The sequence below is a fragment of the Condylura cristata genome, unplaced genomic scaffold (genome assembly GCF_000260355.1).
Source record: "Condylura cristata isolate star-nosed mole 26May11 unplaced genomic scaffold, ConCri1.0 scaffold00002, whole genome shotgun sequence".
NCBI lineage: Eukaryota > Metazoa > Chordata > Mammalia > Eulipotyphla > Talpidae > Condylura > Condylura cristata.
In genome coordinates this window covers 85,042,064-85,064,502 of record NW_004567103.1, presented here as the reverse complement: position 1 = coordinate 85,064,502, position 22,439 = coordinate 85,042,064, and the positions used below count along the sequence as shown (strand labels likewise).

General features: G+C 37.7%; 1 protein-coding gene across 1 annotated transcript in view; it reads right to left on the bottom strand.

Moving 5' to 3' along the window:
* The window catches only part of CNTNAP5 (contactin associated protein-like 5), an 827,651-nt gene that overhangs the window by 9,588 nt on the left and 795,624 nt on the right, over positions 1–22,439 (bottom strand). Inside the window, exons 22-23 of the mRNA XM_012727192.1 lie at positions 2,773–2,991; positions 474–545 (exon numbers count right to left, since the gene is read on the bottom strand). Of these exons, the coding sequence (XP_012582646.1) occupies positions 474–545; positions 2,773–2,991 (291 nt within the window). The remainder of the gene's footprint in view (positions 1–473; positions 546–2,772; positions 2,992–22,439) is intronic.

Genomic DNA, 22,439 nt, shown 5'->3' with positions numbered 1-22,439 from the left:
CTGTAGTCCTGTGGGTTTCATCCTGCTCATTAGATCTAGCCCAAATCACTTGGTGGAGAAAACCCGACAGGACTGTGGCTTCGCCCATATGTCTACCCCACCATGACTTCTTCCCCATATGTAGTTTTACGGCTTTGCTTTGTTTGTACTTTAAGAAAACTGACAACTGGATGAGAGGAGCAGGATGCATGCTGTCTGTCTCCGAGTAAACACTCCAGCTGTTGATTCAGTGTGCAGCTGCCTGATGGATCAGGGGCGGGAAGCCTCCTTGGAGCTGTGTGAGCTAGAGGAGAAGGTAGCTTTAATCAAATGCCGCACATACCTGTTCTGGCAGAAGACTCTAATTTGCAGATCTAGCTTCAGTTTGGAACTGGATGGCCATAATTAAGGGAGGATTGAGATTGTCTTCTCTGAAGTACAGAATCAGTTTTTTTTTTTTTTTTTCCTGTTTCTAGTAACAAGAAATGGTTTACCTCCAATGACAGCTGAATCACTCCGAACTGCGTTGGTAAGTGGTTCTCGCTCATCTGTCTTTCCAAAGGGATCTAAGAAGAGTAGAAGATATGAAACTTTACTTTTAACTCAGAGCATTGGAAGGAAATCGATGATATGGAGTTAAGATGATTGCATCTCAGACCAGGTACTCTGAAGAAGCTGAGAGTTGGCATTTTCGAAGGAATCCAAGTAAATATATGTCAAAAAAGGGCCTTTTTTTGTTTGTTTGTTTTTTTGTCAAAGACGCCACTTACACACATAGTTCTATGACCCAGCAAAACTCTATGTAAGGTATAGTATCAGAGACTAAAAGAGATAATGATGTTACACTCCTCAAATCTGCCCTGACTGACAGCATGACCCTCAGCCTAAGCTTTGCTGGACAGTTTCTGTAGCTATTTTTATTTCAAACACCTATAGGAAGAGAAACAGGCTCTGATTTTTTCTTACATTTCATAAGTTTCTTTAGCTTAAAGAGTATTCTGAATCTATTGACAGGAAAGGATAAAAGTGATGGAGAACTGCTAACACCACAATGAGATACACAACTAGCAACAACAAATGCTGGCGAGGATGTGGAGAAAAAGGAACTCTCCTGCACTGTTGGTCCGGAATGCAAACTAGTACAACCATTATGGAAAACTGTTTGGAGGTTCCTCAAACTGCTAAACATGGAGCTTCCATATGACCCAGCATTCCCACTCTTAGGTATCTACCCAAAAGATACAAAAACACTGATTCACAAAGATACCTGCACCCCCATGTTTATTGCTGCTTTATTCACAATTGGAAAGACATGAAAACAGCCCAAATGCCCAAAAATGGATGACTGGATTAAAAAGATGTGGTACATACATATAATGGAATATTACTGAACAACCAAAAAACAAAAATAATAATAAACACATGTCTTTTGCAGCAACAAAGTGACATGGATGGAGCTGGAAAAGATCATGCTTAGTGAAATAAGCCATAAAGAAAAGGAAAAAAAATACTGGTACTGGATGGTTTCATTCACAGCAGGAATATAAGGGACCTGGCAAGAAAATAATAACAAAGAACAGCTATATACCAGCGATATTTTATGGGGGTAGAGAGGGGAATGGGGTCAAAAACAGTGGGGGCGGGGAAATGCACTGGACTATGGTGATGGCACACGGGTGACTGGATAATGGGAAGCACATGGAGATTACAATTGAGATGGGAAAATGTACAAAATGATGTAAAAATAATATTAAAAAAAAAAGTCTGGTGAATTGCATTCTCAGAGAAACCCTCACTGATGAGAGAGGGATGTTACTTTATAGACCCTGACGTATTATCATGTAGTTTGAAGGAAGATCGATCTTGGTTTGAATCCTTGCTCTGCTTGTGATATTGGTCCAGTAACACTAAACAGGATAAATTACTTAAAAACAATATTCAAGTATGTTGGGACCAATGATTCCCAAATGTATGTATGTTTATACTGCATAAATATTTTAGAACATAGAGCAGCTTTCATTATTATAGTACTATTTAATACTTAGGAAATGACTGCACCATAATTATTATTTTTCCCATTTCACAGATAAGGAAATTAGATCAGTGCCATTAAATAATTTGCCCAAAGTTCTACTATTCATCCATGGAAGATTCAGAATTCAAATTAATGTTGACCACCTTCCTCTTTCAGTTACTTTCCACTATGCTTCACTGCTGCCAGTGAAATACCAAGATTGGTGATGAGCAGGCATCAGCAAAACACTCCCTTTCTCTGTTCAAAATAATCAATCTGGTCATTAATTATCATGGCTGATCTTAAAAAAAATTCTAGGCACATTTAAAGCTATCCAGAACAATGGCAGCTAAATGAAGGTAGAAAAAGTATTTATAAAATGACAAACAAGAGTTATGGCTAATAGTGTTGTGAAACTTTCCCATCATTAAGGAAGGCTTATTTTAATCATATAGGTTATATTAGTTCAACAACTATCCTCCCTGACCCCTAAACTCTGCAACCCTCAGAGAAATAGATGGACTTGCATATGTGTGTGTGTGTGTTGGAAACCTACATGCATATGAATATATTATGTATAATATGTAATGTGAGCAAATAAGTATTTTATATTAACTATTGATCATATCACTAGTAGGATTATATTAAATTACATATAAATCACATATGAGAAACCCATTATTAACCTCCTGTAAACATACATGGTAAAAAAAAAAATCAGTCTGTAACCTAGAAGATTTTTGCACATCATTCCACTGGGGGCATTTTCTTGACTATACCTGATGAAGAATGCACTGTGGTCACTGCATTCACACCTGAGTCCATCATGGAGCCACAGCTGGATTCTGTCAAGGTCCCTTTAATGGCCACTGGTGCGATGGAGGCATGGCGCAGGGCTGCCTTCAGTGGCGCTATGTGGTTGTACTGTACTGAAGACAGGCATCCAGAGAAGCCCAAGGTATTTGCTTTAGCAACTTCAGAATCCAATGCAAGATTCTCTACAACAAGAAAGACAGAGTTCAAACTGTGCTCAATGTCCCCTTTAAATGTCAAAATTACAGAAGTCACCTTCCTATTCTTTGAATAAGGGTCATTTTCTTCCACTCTCCTATCTCTCTTCATCACCTTTTCCCAAACTTGCTCCCCACTGCAAGTTATCAATATACCCACTACATATAATAGAAATCTGCTCTAGGTATCTCTACTTTTAGATTATGTTTCAAACTTTTGAATTTTCATTCATGTAGTTTATGAACTGTGAATATGTCTCAATAAATCTGTTCTGCACCTTAGATGTTTTATAGTATTTCTATCAATATTCCTATCACCACTTATTTATGGATGACAGCGATTAGTTTAAGCTTACTGCAGTACAGATTAAAACATATCATTCAGAATGAGAGGAATAAAAAGTAGCAGAAAGAGTAGAAGTGAAATTAGTCTTTGAAGATGTGTGCACATTCAGTGTTTTAAGCTACCTTGAGAAAAGATCATTGATTTAAGATGTCCCCCTGCTTAGTTCTGTTCATGGAACTGATTGATAAGCCAGGATTTTCCATGGCAGCATTGATCCTCCTAAGGTAACTCCAAGTCTTTGTAAAGGGTGAAGGTGATAGAACATTGTCACTGGAGTCTTGGTGGGGTGTGAGCATATATGGTAATGTATATTTGCACTCCCCAAATAATAGTTATGTAAACAATTGGCAAAATTTATAAAATTAGAGGGAAAAAATATGATTCATGTTGACAATAAATGTCTCATTTTCCTCAAGATTTTGAATATTATCCAGTAATCTATTTTTAATGAGAATCCTTATTTTAATTATTATTTTAATATATTAAGTTTATAATCCTTCATTTTTGTACAATGTATGGTTTGCACAATTTATGGTGGTGAAATTTCTACCACCATTTCCCCAAGCACCATCACCATTGTCCCTTGTGCTCTTTCCACCCTTGTCCTGGTCCTTATCCCTCCTCTCCCTCTACAGAATATCACTGATCAATAGTGGTCTGATGATTTTTACTTTATTATAGACAATGAGAATCTTTTGATCAAGTTGCTGTGATGTTATTTACAAAAACTCCAGTGCATAAGGAACCAATATTTTTTTTTCCTTAAGACATACTATCTAGGTAATTCAAATAGTCATTTTATTTTGATAATCTTTTTATTTCCTAGAAGCTCCTCTTTACTAATATTAATCATAATTAATTTGATTCACAACAAATGAACTAAAAGTCTCCAAGGATCTTAAAGCAAGCATTGTGTGGCAACACTGAGAAAGATACATGGAATATGAAAGAAACTGAGAAATTAACTCCCATTAATAATTTTCCAGTTTTCAATTATTTACTATCTCCCTTCAATACTCACATAATTTACAAATGTATGACCACTCTATTGTTACAGAACAAAGAAAGAAACCATATTAAGACAATCACTAGATCATTGCAACAAATTACACAAAATTAAAAAGTTTAAACATTATAAAACAACACAAACATATTGTCTAACAACTCTTAGAAGACTAGAATTTCACTGCAGTAAAACCAAAGAAAATTAGGTATATCTATATCTATCTGTCTATCTATCTATCTATCTATCTATCTATCTATCTATCTATCTATCTATCTAATTTACATACATACACACTATACCATATATCACACACACACACACACACACACACACAAAGAGAGAGACCAGTATGCCTTTCTTCTAAAATATCTATGGGAAATTCAGTTTTTCTTTTCTAAGTCCTATAAATCACCCACACCCCTTCCCTTAAAGTTTTCTTACTCTATTATCAAATCGGTAATATTGCATTTATTTATGTCTTTCTTCCATAGTCACATTTACTCCTTTATCTCTTTTGCTTCATCCTTTTGTGTATAAGAATGTGTGTGATTACACTGGACCCATCATATTTTAAGGTCAGTTATCAGCAACATCAATTTCACTTGTAGGGTTAACTTCTCTTTGCCAGAGAGCTTAACATATTCACAGGTCCCAAAGAGTAGGACTTGGATTTCTTTGTGGTTCATTATTCCTACTATCCCATGTCATTTTTTTTTTTTTGAGGAGTTTCTAATACTAATAAATATGTGAAATGTCACACTTCTTCAAATGTGGGACAATGGGGTGAGGGAGGTAATCAATTATCCTAATAAATATTTCATAGAATTGGCACATATTTGTTATTTACTCATGAAGTGACAGCATTGCTTATTTTCCATTGTAAACATATAAAGCTATGTCCCATAAGAGTCCTCTTAGGGGCCCTCCCTGGTGGCACAGCAGGTTAAAGTAAAGCACTAAGAAGCTAATGCCACTTCAGCATGAGTTTGATCCCCACCCTGGGAGGTGACCCACATGGCTTGGCAGACCTCTCCTGACTCACCCACTGCTCTCCTCAGCAGTGTACTTTATCAGTCTGCCTGTTCTGCTCCCCACTCTGTCTCTAATGAATCCTCTCACCATCTCTGTGCCTCTGTCTGGCCTGTACCCCAGTTCTGTATGCATAAATAAATAAATCCTTAAAATAAATAAAAAATTCCTCTTAAATATTGCTACTCAATAGTTTTCTAGATCAGAAAGCTTTCACTAAGACTGGGTGCTATTTGCTGAGTTAAACCTAAATTCTGTGTACTGAATTATAATCCAAAATTCACATTTCCAATCGAATGGCTGTTATGGAAAAGTAGAGATTAGACATATTTTGCAGAAGAAACAAAAAAAACATGACAAAAGAAGCATACACTAGCATGCATTTTTGCATTGTAGGATTTCAAAGCAGTGGAAATTGACATGTCAATGTAGTTATGCCTTAAGTTGTAAGTCAAAAGTGCCAGCCCTCATTCCCAGAACTTCCTTAGAAATAAGTCTATATTGGTTTCAAGGTCTTTGAGGACATCACTATAGTGACTGCCATGAATAAAAGCTCCAGGTATAAGAATAGGCACAAGCATAAATTGGGGCAAATGCCAGAAAATGACATTTTCTCCTTAAAGGAAGAAATGTTTTGAATAAAGTCTTACCTCTAGGGTGTATTTATTCTAGATGTATAATAAGGATGGAAACCTTGGGATGTTTCTGAAAAGAAATGAAGAGAACAAGAATCCCTGATACCAGAAAATTCTCTCAGTGGGAGGCCTGACATAATGACTTCTCAGATTCTTACATATATGGAGAGGCAATAGGAAATATTATGATGGTCCCAAATCATTTTTGCTTCTTATATATTTGTTAAGCAGTCAGTTAAGGGGAATAAATGTTCACTTAAAAACATATAAATGAAACTATTAAATACACATGACCTACTGAATACCTACTATATAGCTAAGCAATGATTTTATTTTAAACAATTGTTTATTTATTTATGTATGTATACAGAACTGAGGTGCAGCCAGAGGTACAGGGACAGTGAGATGATTCACCAGAGACAGAGTGGGGAGCAGAATAGGCAGACTGAAGAAGTACACTGCTGAGGGGAGCAGCGGGTGAAACAGGAGAGATCTGACATGCCATGTGTGTCACCTCTGGGCTGGGGATCGAACTCACACTGAAGCTGCTGCTTGCAGTGCTGCATCCTAACCCATTGTGCCACCAAGGAGGGCCCCTCTTTTTTCATATTTTTGAGTAGAAGAACTCAGGGGTAGGCTAAGGTGAGGGGGTTGAAAGGATTCAGCAGAGACAGAGTAGGGAGAGGGTGGGGAGGTTACTGAAATGCACTGCAGAGATAAAGAGCAAGGAAGTCAGGAGAGGTCTCTGAATTATATGTGGTTAGTTTCCCAATTGTAGCTAGTTCCCTGACTGTAGTTAGTTCCCTGACTGTAGTGATAACAACACTAAGACTTAACTTCTAGGCTATCAGGGAGGCCCTGAAATATAGCACTCTACCCAGAAATGCTATTTTAGAGGTACTATGGGTGATGAAGAAAGCAGATTAGACGCTAGATAGACGTGGGTTGATAATTTACTTATATATGTAACTTCTATTTGACTACTTATTAACTTCATCATAAGAACAACAACAACAACAACAAATTATGGACATGTTCCAGAAATAAGCAAATTCTGGTCACATAAATTGTGCTTGAAATAAATATAATAATATACTTCTCAACTTACTGCTCTTAAGTACATTTGTTATTATGGTTGTTTACTTTTCCTGTATTGATCCAAGGAGTTCCACATTCCTCTATCCTGATTCAATGACCCTCAACATGCCCAACAATACTGCATTTATAGAAAATAATTAAGATATAAATGCTGATGTTCTTTTGTGAAGTCTTTCCTCTAAATTTCCACTTCACACTGACTACTGACTCACAACTGAACAAACGCAGTGCTCAAACTGAATGATTCAGATGAGCAAATGATTACAGATTAACTTCTTCAAGCATTTTAAAACTTGACTTTGTACATTAATTTGTGGGCATTTCTTTATCATAACAAAGATATGTCCCTCTATTAAACTAAGTGGATTCTATGATGCCAAGGGAAATTATTCACAATCAATTTTAGACCTGAAATGTGCAATAGTTCACAGAGTAACAATTGGTTCACACTAAGAGGGTGATAGAGACAATTCAGGCTAATTTTATTCAGGCAGTGTCTTGTGGATTTGAAAAAGAAGAAGAAAACATCAGCATTGCTAAAAGCAGACTTTGCTTTAAGATGCAGCATGGCATTTACAGTATGTCAAAAGCCATTTATGACACTTGAATTCAAACTTGTCAAAATAAAAATCATGCGGACCAATAAAATTTGGCCACATTAAGATTAAAATGATGAGCCAACATAAAATACAGATAAAGGAAGCTGATGTTAATGGAATGTATGGGAAGTATACACAAAGAAAATTTCCCTCAATATTCTTTTGTGGCTTTCAGGTGAATCTGAAAATTTCACTATACAAGTGTCCAAAATCCAAAGTCCATGTCCTGATGATAAAGCCTTGAATTCTGAAGGAGGAATGTAAAACTGAATTAAAAAAAAAAAAAGTATCTACCTAATTCAGAGGCTTATGCTTTGATGATTTTCAAGGTGTACTCATTTGTACAATCTGATGTAAATCCTAATGAAATAATCCTAATAAATTATTTCATCCTAATGAAATAAATTATAATTTAGTAAAACTAAGATAAAAGATCAAGTAATTGTATAAAACAAATCCACTAGACCATGGTCAATGCAGGTCTGAACTTCAGGCTCTTGGACCCTGTCCTCCACAATTAATATATTTTCTTAAGTACTAATTGTTGAGAAAGTAAAAAGAAAAAAAAATATTTTTGCAGCATGAATTTTGCCATTCACCAGCTAACTCACACCCACCTTTCTAGCACCTTCCATGTTACACAACATCTCTGGAGAAGCTCGCACTATTCTACTAGCACGGAAGTTCTTTCTGTCCTAAGCTACCTGATAGCATCTTCTCTGAAAACTTGCATCTATTATTAGAGACCAATGACAACCATTCTCTGTGTGAGACTGTATTTGCAATTACTAGCAATCACACATACCCCATGTCTATGAACTCTCAGTCATTGTAGAAGATTAATTTAACAAAACAACAAGGATTCCCAGCAGTAAGTCTCATGGCAGAGGGAGATCATGTTGACTGTGAACCCATGACACAAATCTAAGACATTAGTGCTTAAATAAAGAAATGTCCAGGAAAATATGTCAAAAATGCATATTCTGGATCTCTACTCATTTAGTAGGTCAAAGGTCCAAGAATTTTTAACTTAGAGCACATTCTTAGAGAATTAATGATATGGGTGATTCACAGACCATAGTTTGAGAGAGAAACATTGGGATATATAGTTTGAAAAGAGGGACCCTCTCTGGTGGCACAATGGGTTGGAGCACAGCATTATGAAGCAATCCACAGCCACTATTACACAAGTTCAATTCAGGCCAGGGAGGTAGCCACACAGCACAACAGACCTCTCCTGACCCACCTGCTACTCCCCTCAGCAGTGTATTTCAGTAGACCTGCCTGTTCTGCTCCCCACTCTGTCTCTGGTGAATCATCTTACTTCCTGAACCTCTCTGGCCTATAAGCTAGTTCTAGTATGCATAAATAAATAAATCTTTGAGAAAGAGGAAATATATTGGGGCGGTCTAAGAGGAAATTCCCTGCATTGTTCCCCAGAGTACTTAACCAGAGGTGTACTGAGCCCAGAGACTCTGAGACTTACGGTAAAACTGGACCACCTTTTAGGTATCTGAGATCAGTGAGACTGTGTGTGTAGGGGCATGGAGATTCATTTTTCATTGAAAAAGAGGTGGTGGAGAGAGGTGGTTGGAATCTATGCTCAGAAGCAGGAAGCTGCTGTATAAAGCACCATGGCACTGCCACTTGAGTTGTCTCAGAGCACACAGTGTGGGCACACACACTTGGTTGCGAGCAGCTTTATGCAGAAGAAATGAGGAGTTTCAAAAAGGCCAGGACCCTACTGAAAAGAACCAGGAAAGTGTGCTGGGCTGTATTTCTCATCTCCATCACTTTCAACTGGCTTGTGAACCTCCTCGGGAAAGTGTAGGGATGGCGGTCCCAGGTCTGCAGCCCCAGGGAGGAAGGCAATTGTAAGCCTGCCCACCCTCTAACCCCCATCCCCTGCCACCAGAGCTCTCAGACCTTGGTCCTTTCATGTCTGTCTCCTATTCCCTGGCTGAGCAGCAGCAAGATCAGGTCTGTGATCTACAAGAGTATAAAAAGCTAAACATCCAAAATCACATGAAAACTTGATGGAATTATTCCAAACTGCTAAGATCTATAACAAGATGAAGATGTGTATGTGTATGTGTGTGTGTGTGTGTGTGTGTGTAAACAACCTGAGACCTGAGGGAATATGACACCAAAAGGAGACTCCAACCATAAGGATATGGAATAATTTATCTTATTAGATAATTCAAAATTGCCATGATAAAGATCCGAAGAAATGGAAGAAAAAAATAGAACAGAAAGTCTAAGTGATACAATAGAACACTAGGAAGCTAATTGAAGAATCACAAAAAAACATGTCATGAGAAATGTAACTAATGGAAAAAAGTAGAAATTAAAGATTTAAATAATAATGACGTTTCAAGATATAAAACTGTTAATAGAGGGGATAAAAAAGTCTGCATAAAATTATAGAAGCACAAGAGACAAAACCAATGCCAGGTTCAGCGACCTAGAATATAATTATGTACAAAAAAATCCAGAAGAAAGGGTGAATAAAGAAAAGAAAAAGAAAAAGAAACACTTCATGAGCTACGCCATAAGAAAGCCAACACAAGGGTAACAACTTTGCCAAAAGAGGAAGAGAGGGAGAAAAGTAACAGAGAACTTATTGAAATAAATGAGAGGAAAATTTCTCACATCTTGGTAAGGAAATAAATATGTAGTTTGTGAAGTGAAAAAGATATTTATCTAAAAGTAAGTAAACGTATACCAAGACACATAACTGGAGAACTATCAACATTCAAGACAGAGAGAATATTCAAAGTGCCAATCGCACTTATATTAGAGGCAGCTAAGGAATGCTCCCTACTATCCACATGTTCTGTTTATTTCTTTTACTTATTCACTGTTCTTTTATTTCACAATAATTACCTCCCCCAGCCTACCCCAACCCAACTAAACTGTCAGCTTCTTGTTTTCATCTAAGACACAGTGTCCAACACACAAAGGTTTAGACAAGAGTAAAAGGAATCAATGGGTGAAAAAGTAAATGCTTTCTAATATCAACATCAGAAATGCTTTCTAATGAGGACGCTTCAAACTTTTTCATTCTGGGTATTTTTATGAGTATATGGTTTCTTTACTTTCACACTCACAACATTTTCTGCAGAATTTTCTTCGATGAGGCAGACCAAATTCTGATAAGAACTTCATTAACATTTCTTGCTGTTCTGCCAAGAGTGTACATGAACTATTTATCTTCATTATTTTCAGCATTTTGTTATCTAAAACTAAATGGATGGTTTATGTGGCAGCTGAGTGACATGTAAGCTTAGTTGCTATACTTAACACTGTCTATTTTGTGCATAATAATCCCATAGACTTTAAAAGTCAAGGTCTGTGCATTTGCTCTTGACACTCCAAGTAGGTGACACAATGCTTTATGACAGGCTCCTTGGCTTCTAATCTCATGCTGAATGCTTTTGTACAACTCACCAGAAGCACATCCTCTCCCCTCTATTTCTCTAGTCCTGGAACCAGTGGATTTCTCTTTACTGTCATTTCCTAAAACATTGTTATTGTGTGTACATCTATGTGTGTGTGTGTTTGAGCACGATTACTGGCACACCCTGTATGTATCACACCAGTCCATAAGTCTTATTAAGAAAGCATGCTTATTTGCTTTCCATTAACTGCCTATTTACTAACATGGACTTTTCTAACTAAATGAAGATCTGGGGGCAATTAAAGAAGTCTATATTGCACAGAGTTTGAACCATAGCAGGTCTTCCATGACTTTAATTAAACATAAATACAAATAGATGGGTAGAGAGATATAGCTAGGTGTTACTGAAGTATCTGAAATCTAAAAATAAATAAATTCAGAAGCAAAAGTTCTGTCATTTGAGAATTCACTATTTCAGCTGACTGAAACTCACTGACTGAACTATGTTTTACATTTGTTTTAACTGGATTACTTAGTTAAATGAATTATACAAAGGTACCTTTATGGATATAGGCAAGCAACTCCTAAAGCAGATATTCTTTAGCAATAAATCCCACTTAAAAATTCAAGGTATCATAGTCTCAGTGTTAGTTCTGTTTTTTCAAAGAAATAATGTTACTTTTTTTTTTCTTTACTTTAAAATTGGAATGTGCAGTTGATAGATAACTCGTTCTTTGGAGATTCTTTTAATGTTTGACGAGATTTTTAAAATCTGCAAAGAATGAGTTATCTATCAACTGCAAATCCCAGTTGTAAAGTCAAAACAGGTAGTTATATTTCTTTAAAAAACACAAATATTCTTCCTAAGGTGCTGATTATATATTTTATTGAGGGTTAGAACTAGACAATTCTTGTGTATTAATTTATGCCTATCTTGTTTGCTCTGTTGAAAGGACCAAAACTAGGCTCCTGCATGTCCCAAAAGAGACTAAACTGAGTCCACAATTGATCAATAGAAATATGTTTTATGCTGATATGAATTTGCTAATTGCAAAGTAAAAGTACTAAGAAGTGGAAAGTCATACCAAACACCTTCAGTAGTTGAATGACTTTTGTTTGTTTGTTTGTTTGTTTGTTTGTTTTGCAGGGGCAGGAACAATTAATATTTTGTTAAGAGGCTTTTGATTACAGGTAACAGAAAACTCTATTTGCAGAGATCAAAACAACACAAAGACCAATGTTCTCAAAGAGCAAGATATTTAGAGGCAAGGAGAGTTGTGAGCATGAACTGTCAGGGGTCCCTCGGTGACTGCCTCATCCTCTGGTTTGAGCAAGGGGATCATGCACTTTAAGGCAGTACACAGATGCAGCTAAAACAAAAGCTTTAGCATTTCTGCATGGCTTACTGAGAATGAAGAATCCTTCCTCAGAACCACATACACCCAGCTACCTTTGGATTTCCTGACTGGCCACCATGTATCACATGTTTATTACTGCTGTGATCACTGGCAATGCAAGTGGACCAAGGTCATTGGTACAGACCACCAGTCCTCCAGACCCATGTGTGACCTCGAGAATTAATCCCACTCTTAAAAATTCTAATTAGAATTTTGATATGTATATCCATATTTATCTATCAATATTTACTCTATCAGAAATTAAAACTGAAAACATCTTAAAGAAGGAATCCACAGGACCTCCCTGATGGCTTGAGGGGTTAAATCTCAGTTCTGTGAAGCTAGCCAAAGCCACTGCAGCATGGGTTTGATCTCCAACATGGGATCTAACCTACATGGCACAGCAGACCTCGCCTATCTCACCCGCTGTTCCCCTCAGCAGTGTATTTCAGTAGATACTCCTGTTCTGCTCCTCACTCTGTGTCTGGTGAGAGTCTGCTCACCCTCTGCACTTCTGGTCTGCACCCCAGTTCTTATATGCACAACTAAATAAATCTTACATAAAATAATAACCCATAACACATATTTCATGAACTCTCTGAGGAATATTATTGTGCATCTTGTAGCTTCTGACATGTAAACGAATAAGAGTGAATTGTTCAAAAGAAGGAGAGTAACAAAGATGAACAATATGAATATGATGAAGCTTAATTGAAAAGGAAGACTTTGGGAGGGGGGGTCTTGTGGATTCCCTGAAAAGGGCCTAGTATCCTGCCCTCCCAGTGACCATTGGCTCACACTCTGACAGGTACTAGCTCAGAACAATTAAGAGGAATCCCCGGGGATTGCAGATACAGAAAATCTCCCAGGCAACTCATGCCTTCATGGAAGAGACAGAATGCTTCAATAAAATTGTTATTGTAAGAAAGGGAAAGGAATTCAAAATGGATGAATGATCTTCCATTTGGTTTGGGTTAAATGATCAAGATTTGGCTTCTCCCAATAAGGTAAAATAAATAAATGAACCTATTCTCTGTATTCTCTGGGAACTCTCGGGGACTAAATGGAGATCAGTTATAGGCAAATTTGTCCCATTGGTGATAACTATATTTAATATTGCTTTTTTTTTTTTTGGTAGTACCAGATATCCTTGATTCTGGTGCCTGCAGATTTTTAAATGGGTATGACCAAGGGTTCACCAGACTTTTAACATAAAAGCACTAGAGAGTGTATTCTGGTCTTCAATTCATGACAGAAGAAATGTCAGTAATTGGACTCAGTGAAAACAAAACAAAACAAAACAAAACAAGAATAAAAACAGTAGACTGCTTGTGTCACCTGTTCCAGTAACTCTAAGTTCCTCATCCTTGCCTATTCCTTTTTATCTTCTCTTGCAGAAATTCTTAGTGTTTGCCCTAATTCTGTTTGCAGACACAATCAAGTAGATCAGCTGAGAGCAGAGAGAGCAGGATAGAGGAAGAAAACAGACCAGGTGAAGCCACAGCCTCATGACCATCATGAGAGGAATGCCCACCAGCATCAGGCCAGATCCTAGACCAAATCTGGAAAAAAAAGATCAGTAATTGCAGCTACTGGAAACCCTGCCTACTGAAATCTTGCTGATACAGACCCATTAGCCTGAGTACTCATAAGTCCCTATTTCCCTCCAGTTTGGGGCAAATGCCTTTGGTGCACAAGTACCCTTCTTTATACTTTGGTTAATGAATAAAATCCTCTGGTCCTTGTACATTGATTCTAGTGTGCTTTCTGGGGCTATAAGAGTATTGCATGGTAAAAAGAACTCAAACGGTTGGTAATCATTGGGGTGACTGGGTTTGGGGTGTGGTGCAATGTCCTTGAGTGCTGCTAGGAGATTTTTTGCCTCCTCCCAGTCACCACAGAGCCTACCATCCCTCCAGCTTCCAGACTGGCCTGTCTCCTCCACAGATCGCATGCCTCCCAGCATGGGTCAGGGGCTTGGGTTTCCCTGTAGGCCTGGCAGACACCTGGGGGAGACTGAGTCAGCTTCCAGTTTCTCCTACCAAAAGTTGTTCTGCTCTTGGCAACTATCCTTTCAGCTGCACCTGCTTATCCTGGCCTCCATGAGAAGCAGGTTTGGCATAATTTCCCCTGAGCCCTTAGACAGCTGAGGCCAGGCTCTGACACTCTGCTCCCTGGCCATCTCCCTGCTGGTTTTGAGACAAAGATCTGACACCCCTTCCTTGCTGCTCTGGGCACCACCTCAGGCTCTAGAATCTGCTAATTGGCCTCTGGAGGGCCACAGTGCACTTAAGAACCTGTGAGACTTGCACTGCCAACCCTTCCCTGCTCCAGTCAGTGCAGGTCCCCTTGTGTTGGAGTATAGAAAGTTTGCTCCCTGCTCAGGCCTGGCAAGACCTTCCTGCACTGAGTTTCTATCATGCGTTTTGCCAGGATATAAATTCCTCCCTACGTGGGGGTGCAGACTGTTCCTCTTCTGTGTTAAAGAATAACTGAAGGCCATGTTGTGACATCTGTTTCCAGAAACACAATTTTCAATATATAATAACTGAAAAAAAAAAGTATAGGGTCACTATAAGTTGGAAAAGTAAAAGGAAACAGATCCTTCCCTAAAGCCTCCAGAAGTAACATAGCTCTGCTGACACTTTAATTTTAGTCTCATAAGATTCACTTAATTCTTTATGCCTCCCAAACTATAAGATAATAAATTTATATTGTATCAAACTACCAATTTTCTGGTAATTTTAAAGCAACAATAGGAAAACAATGCATATAAATATATTCACTATGAATGCTAAAGTAGTTCTGTTTCTACTTTTAAAATAAGCACAGATATTAATATTTTCATAGTCATAAGACAATGGTAGTATTCTTATTTAAATATTGTGTACAGAATCCTCCCTGGTTGCACAAAGGGTTACATCGCAGCACTATGAAGCTAGCCACAGCCACTGAAACACAAGTTCAGTCCTTGGTCAGAGATCTGACACATGGGTCACATGACGCTGGAGACTTCTCCTGACCCCTAGGCCAACCCGTTGCTCCCCTCAGCAGTGTACTCTGTCAATCTGCCTGTTCTGCCCCCCATCCTGTCTCTGGTGAATCCTCTCACCACACTCCCTCCTACCCTCCACCTAAAACTTCTGGCCTGCACTCCAGTTCTTGTATGCATAAATAGATAAATATTAAAAAAATAAATTAATTAATATTTTTGTTCATTAAAGTTGGTAATTTGAGCCTCAGTAGCATGATTCCATTATGCATGAATTTCAGTTACCTCATTTCAAATAAATCCAATCCCTTCACAATATGGTTCAAGTTTCAGTGATGAGATATGTTAACTTTGAATAGCTGCATTAAGTCCACATTCTCTACCAGCTGCTCAGTCTATTGCATCACAACTAATGAGCAATCACATCAGTTCTCTCAAAAGTCCATATGTGACCAGTCTCCCAGTCATGTTATTCAGCTCAAACACAGACAGCAAAGCATACAGTTGTGTTGTTTCTCTGTAGTATTTTACAAAACAGAAAATACAAAGAGTGAACTGCTCAGCAAAGATGAAAGTACAACAGAATACAAAAAGAGATACCACTGAAATGACATTAGACTATAAATGGGTTTATAGAAAAAAGAAGCTGACTATGAAAATGCTGACATTGTCAATGTTTGAGGATTCTAGATTTGTAGCCACAGGATCATTTTTATTTAAATAACAAAAATGAAGAAAATTGTACTAGACCAAAAAAAAAAAAAAAAAGAAAAAGAAAATGAGTTTCCCAGAGGAATGAATGCCAGCAAAACTGGTCATAGTAAAGGAAACTTCTGAGTCATTTCAAGACATTTCAAGTCATCACAAGCATGCATACTATGCTGTTAGGAGGAACAGGCAGATCAGTAAGGCTTAGACAAGATGTTCTATCCATATTAGCTGTACAAGGTAGTCAACCCTGAAAAACTACATTTATTGGAAAATTTTTTCTTCCTGTAAACAAAGCTTTCTAAATCTCAATGTATTCTAGTGTATTAAATTACAGGCAACTAACTACACATTTGCTTTATTATTATTTTTAATTACTTAAGAGGGATTTTAAAGCTGTGACTCACTCAAAAAGGGGTGATGAAAGGTCTCCTAATATATAAGAAGTGTTGTCATACATGTCTGAAGAATATTAAACATGTTTTGTGTTAATATGCCTGTTTTAAATATAAGTAGTAGTCAAGAAAAAACAGGCTAACTAAATGCCAATGTAACAGACAGTGATAGAACTTGGATTTGAACCTGACTGTGTAAGCTCATTCCTGTCCCAGGCCCAGAGCACTGCTGGTTCTCCTGGCATTGTTCACACCGCTAGGAGAGGGGTTCTGTACCAGGCCTCTTGCTGTTCAGGCTCTTTGAGGGTCTGTTCTGCCCCGAGCAGATCGCAGATCGTCACACCATGCAGCTAAAACAAATGAAACTTTAGTGATGTAGCTGGCCAGAACCTCCTATAAGCCCTGTCACTTGATTCCAGACAAAGAGCCCAGGCATAACAAAGGTAGAGACTCAACCTATGTGACTGAATAGATGTTTTCAGGTATTAGACTTTTAAATTCTCTGTATGTTTTCTTTTTTAGAACTTGGTAAACATATATATATTTTTTTTCTTGCAAATTGATCAGCAAAGCACGTTCATCCCAAAGAGCCAATGGTCTTCTTAACTGACTGGAATAAAGGCGAAATATAATTTTATTGTTTGTAAAGATAAATAAAATCTATACCCCTCACCCTCATGAGGAAATAATGTTTGATGTCTAATATGTTCTTCTTTTGGATAGTATATTTATACTGTAAAATGCACCTTTAAAATTTTCATGAAAAGAAAAATTATATTTCTGATTCATGACAAGAGATGTTTGGAATTAGTATTTTTTTTTTCTTAGTCTGTTTCATATACCAGGTCACCAATTTAAGAGTGAACATTGTGGTCTGAGTCCCCCTGAAGTGAAAACAAAAGTAGACTAGTGGCTGTGAAATGAAGCAAACAATGGTAGCACCATGGAGAAGTCAGAGGCAGGAGAACCAGCAAGGGGCACATTATGAAATAAACAAGCATAGAAGACAACTGTAATGAATTCAGTCTCACTGGGAAAAGACCAGGAGCCAATCAGCAAAACACATACATCAGACTTGACCCAACAGAAAGTGAGGAGGGCTTCCCTGGCGACACAAGGGACTAAGTCTCAGCACTATGAAGCTATCACCAGCCACTGCAGCACAAGTTCCATCCCTGACCCACATGGCATGGCAGACCTCTCCTGTCCTGCCCACTGTTCCCCTCAGCAGTGTACTTCAGTAGATCTGCCTATTCTGCTCCCCACTCAGTCTCTGTCAAATCCTCTCAACACCCAACCCTGCACCTCAGACCGACATCCAGCTATTGTACACATAAATAAATAAAATAAATCATAAAAATATGGACCTCCAATAGAAAGCAAGGCTCCAGGGACTTTGATGAGCTCATATTATTATTGCTGTCTCAGCAGTCACAAAATACCCCCTCCCCCCATTTCTGGCTTGCCACATTAAAAAAAAAGATGCTTCATTGATCAGAGAAAGCCCTCAGCAAAATGATTTCAGGTACTGGAGTTGTCAATGAATTGGCATTGAAATGGGAAAGGATGGAACAAAAATAATTTCTTCTATCCTTGGGCAAGTTACTAAACTTTGATTTCTTCATATCTCAAATAAAGATAAAAATAACACAAGAGAGTAATTGCACTGGAGTACACACACTCGCACACATGCATGCTGAATATTGTCTTAATATTCAAAGTCCTGCCCTTCTGGAATTCACAGATCTCTTAGAATAAAGTTGTAGAAATGACGGTAGACTGAAATTTAGCCACTCTTAAAAATAACAACACATCGGCCCTCCTGGTGACGCAGCGGGTTAAAGCACAGCACTGAGAATCTAGGGCTGCTTCTGCATGAGTTCTATTCCCGCCTACCCCGGAGGTGACCACATGGTGTGGCAGACCTCTCCTGACCCGCCTGCTGCTCCCCTCAGCAGTGTACTTCGTCAATCTGTGTGTTCTGTTTCCCGTTCTGTCTCTGGTGAAGCCTCTCGCCATCCCTGAGCCTCTGTACCCCAGTTCTGTGTGCACAAATAAATAAATCTTAAAAAAAAAACACATGAATTGCTATATAAACGTGTCCCCTTTTTCCTGAAATAGCAGAGATCACAGTACAGATAACACCATCATAGTTTAAATCATACAAACACTTAATGAAAGAAAAACGAATATATGAAGCAAGAGGGAACACTTACACTAAAAATATTAAGTACCCATTGCCATCTTTATCATCACAATTACTAGGATTAGCAGAAGCACACAAGATTATTTGTATTTTAACTTAAACAACAAAACACCAGCCAGAGCACATAGGAACAGCTGAACATATCTGATCACAAAAATATCCTGTGATCCAAAAAATACAATGATCCAAAATATAACACCATGGTTTAAAACAGAACTGTTTGCTGTTTTAACAGCAAAGTAAATGCTCTATTTAGGAATGCTATTCCTTCCTGTTAAAACCATTTGAGGCTTCCATCAAATTACATATAAAATAAAATGATAAACAAACTAACTTGACTGGCTTTTTAGAACCTGACCCTTTTCGTTTACCACATTCCACCTCTTCCTCTTTAGTTTTAGACTATGTGATTCTGTCTTTACAGGGGACTCTCCACAGCAGGAGGTAAAGATACTGTGGAAGAAAAGCTTGAAGGCATGGTGCTTCTTTTTCTTTCTTTCGTTTTTTTTAAAGATTTATTTATTTGTGCATACAGAACTGGGGTACAGGCCAGAGGTGCAGGGGAGGTAAGAAGATTCACCAGAGACAGAGTGAGGAACAAAACAGGCAGACTGATGAAGTACACTGCTGAGGGAAGCAGCGGGCGGGTCAGGAGAGGTCTGCCACGCCATGTGGTCACCTCTGGGGCAGGCGGGAATCGAACTCATGCGAAGTGGCTTTAGCTCCTTAGTCATGTGCTTTAACCCTCTGAGCCACCAGGAAGGACCGGCATGGTGCTTCTTATATGCCAACTTTTCTTCTGGCCTAAATTTCACAAGAATTCTTTATACCATTTCTATTTTTAGATACTTTTTCTGTCACTATTCCTCCAAACAGCATGTAAATATTAGGCAATCACTATACAGTAAGTACAGTATACAATACCAATACATACTCATGCAATAGGGACATGCAAATGTATGTAATACACACACACCCTTATATAATCATCACAATATTCCTGATAAGTAGTAATGATTCATCCATTTTACAAATAAGAAAATGTGTCCCATACAAAAATGGAGCACTTGCCAGGGTTTCAACTAACCAGTGACTGAGACAAACTCAGACAAATTTTGCCTAATGCTAGGTTCATGCTCTCAAACTTGCGGAAGTTTCATTGCATTTCACCACTAAGATGAGTCCTTAGTAATAATGAAGAAAAAGCCACTCTCTCCCACTGGAGAGGTATATATTTAGACACAATATTAGGGGAGGTGGGGCCACCAGCTGAGTTATAAAGTATTTAACCTATCCCTCATTAACTATGAACACTCTTCATAGAAGGATTCTTACATTGCTTATGGCCAAAAGCTGAAGGACAACAGCTAAAACTTTGAATTCAGTACTTTTCAGTATTACTGACATGTTGAAATGCAAACTGTAGTTGCTAACAACTTAGATGTGACTCAGAGAATTCCAGTACTTGCAGGAGCACCACTCAACGGAAGATGGATGTTTCATATCTCATTTACATATGAAGGTGCAATTTTTCTGATTGACTTTGAATGACTCAGGGCAGTTTCAGAAGGAGAACTTCCACTAGATCAGTCATGGTTTCCAGAGAAAAAGTCCCAATAAGATACAGAAATGTTGATAGAGATAGAGATGGAGACCTATAGATGGCACTAGATCTCTATCTCTATTTCTGTCTCCCTATAAATGTGTGTGTGTGTGCATATGTATATATGGATCTATATATGTGTGGCTGTGTGTGTACGCATATATAATTGATGATATGTATATGTGGGTTATTATAATCTCTCTATATATATTTATATCTCTATATGCCCATATAGAAATGGATTCATACATATATATATATTTCATACATACATATACATATTTGTATAGGTGTATACACATTTGCATGTGTGTGTGTGTCCACTTGTTACATGCATTCATTTCAAAAGATTGGTAAGAATTAGCTCATGTGATTATGGAGCTGACAAGGTCCAAGATTTTCTATCTCTGAGTGGGAGGTCCACAACTGCAGATGGGGTTAGTCCAAAAGTTGGCAAACTCCATTTAAGAAGAGTTTCTTGCACGTTGAAAACTGTGAAACACCGATGCGTCCTGCTTAGCTGAGAGTTTTCAGTTTCCTTTTGCTGATATCTGCTGCTGTTGAATGAAACCCCCTCACAATAGAGACCATGCTTTGTTATATTCAGTCTACTGAGTCAAGTGATCAGCTTGTCACAGAAACACCCGAATCATGTCTGACCACTCCATGAACTAGTAAGATTGATTATTATACTTCTATTCCACATAGGTCAACACAACTTCTAGCCTGCTTTGGCTGGAAATCTCTTTCCCCAACCTGTCCCAATGACATTATTACCATGTCATGTATGAATATTTCACAATGAGTCTTTCATGAGAACATAGGATGAATATATAAGACACTTAAGGAAGTTTTTGGTCACAGGAAAAATACAACCATGATCTTGTGATAGAATTGTATGGGGTAAAATCCAGAATGATTTTCAATATGAAGAATTTATTAGAGAGCACAGAGGTGCCTGGGAAGCTCTGACCTGAAACTTGGGTTTTATTCTTTACCTCTGTATCCTTTTTTGTCACACCCAAATTTCCTTCAACTGCCACACTTAAAGTAAAACTGAGTGTTTCACTTAGCTTGTACCTAGAGGGCCAAGAATTAATTATTCTTTACCCAAGATATTTAAGAATTCTCAAAGCAATCACATTGCAGAATTGAGACTATAGTGGATGTTGGTGATAAGTGACAGTGAATGCCATATTTTTGCAAATGTGTTAAAAAAAAAAAAGGGGAGCTGAAAAGTACCCAGGATGACAACATGCTGAAGTATTGACATATTTCAAATGAAAACATAAGTTCATTGTCAGGCAAGTGACCAGGCATATATTTGCAAAGGGAGCAGAGTTAATGAAAGAATGAAAGGCACACTGATGTGAGAAAGCTTGGAAGTGGCTGGGTACACACAGAGGCAAGGTACAAGATAAAGTAATCATTCTGTCCAATGAGGTGGTGAGGGAGATTTTGTAGTCCCATTGGATAAAAATATAAAATATGTAAACTTCTAAGTATGTGTAATTATTGAATGTAATTATTCAATAATACTTATTATTATTGAATATGTATGTGTGTTTCATAATACATCTAAGATGATAAAGATGTAGATAAATGGCACCTAAGAAGTTTTGCCCACAACCACTATCCTGTGGTAGAATCATATAGGATGAAGTCCCACATGTTAATATTTTAACTCAGAGTATTATAAAGCTCGGACATTTTTTTTCTTTTAATCAACACTGAAAATTATTTTTATTTACAGCCTAGCAATCCTTCAATTTGTGTCAGCAAAGTTGGCTTACAGCATCTCTCTTTTTTTTTTTTTATTTTGTGTTTAGTAACAATAGCGTTAAATATGATTTGGGGACTGCTTTGGCATTAGACTTTCTGTACATTATGAAGTTATAGCATGTTTAACATTAGAACAAAAAATAAGATATAATCTTGCATTTCTTGTCATTTCAAACAGGATGAATTAGCAGCCAAGATAATTCAAGAGGCTGTTAAGTCACATAGGCCTTATGAGCACAT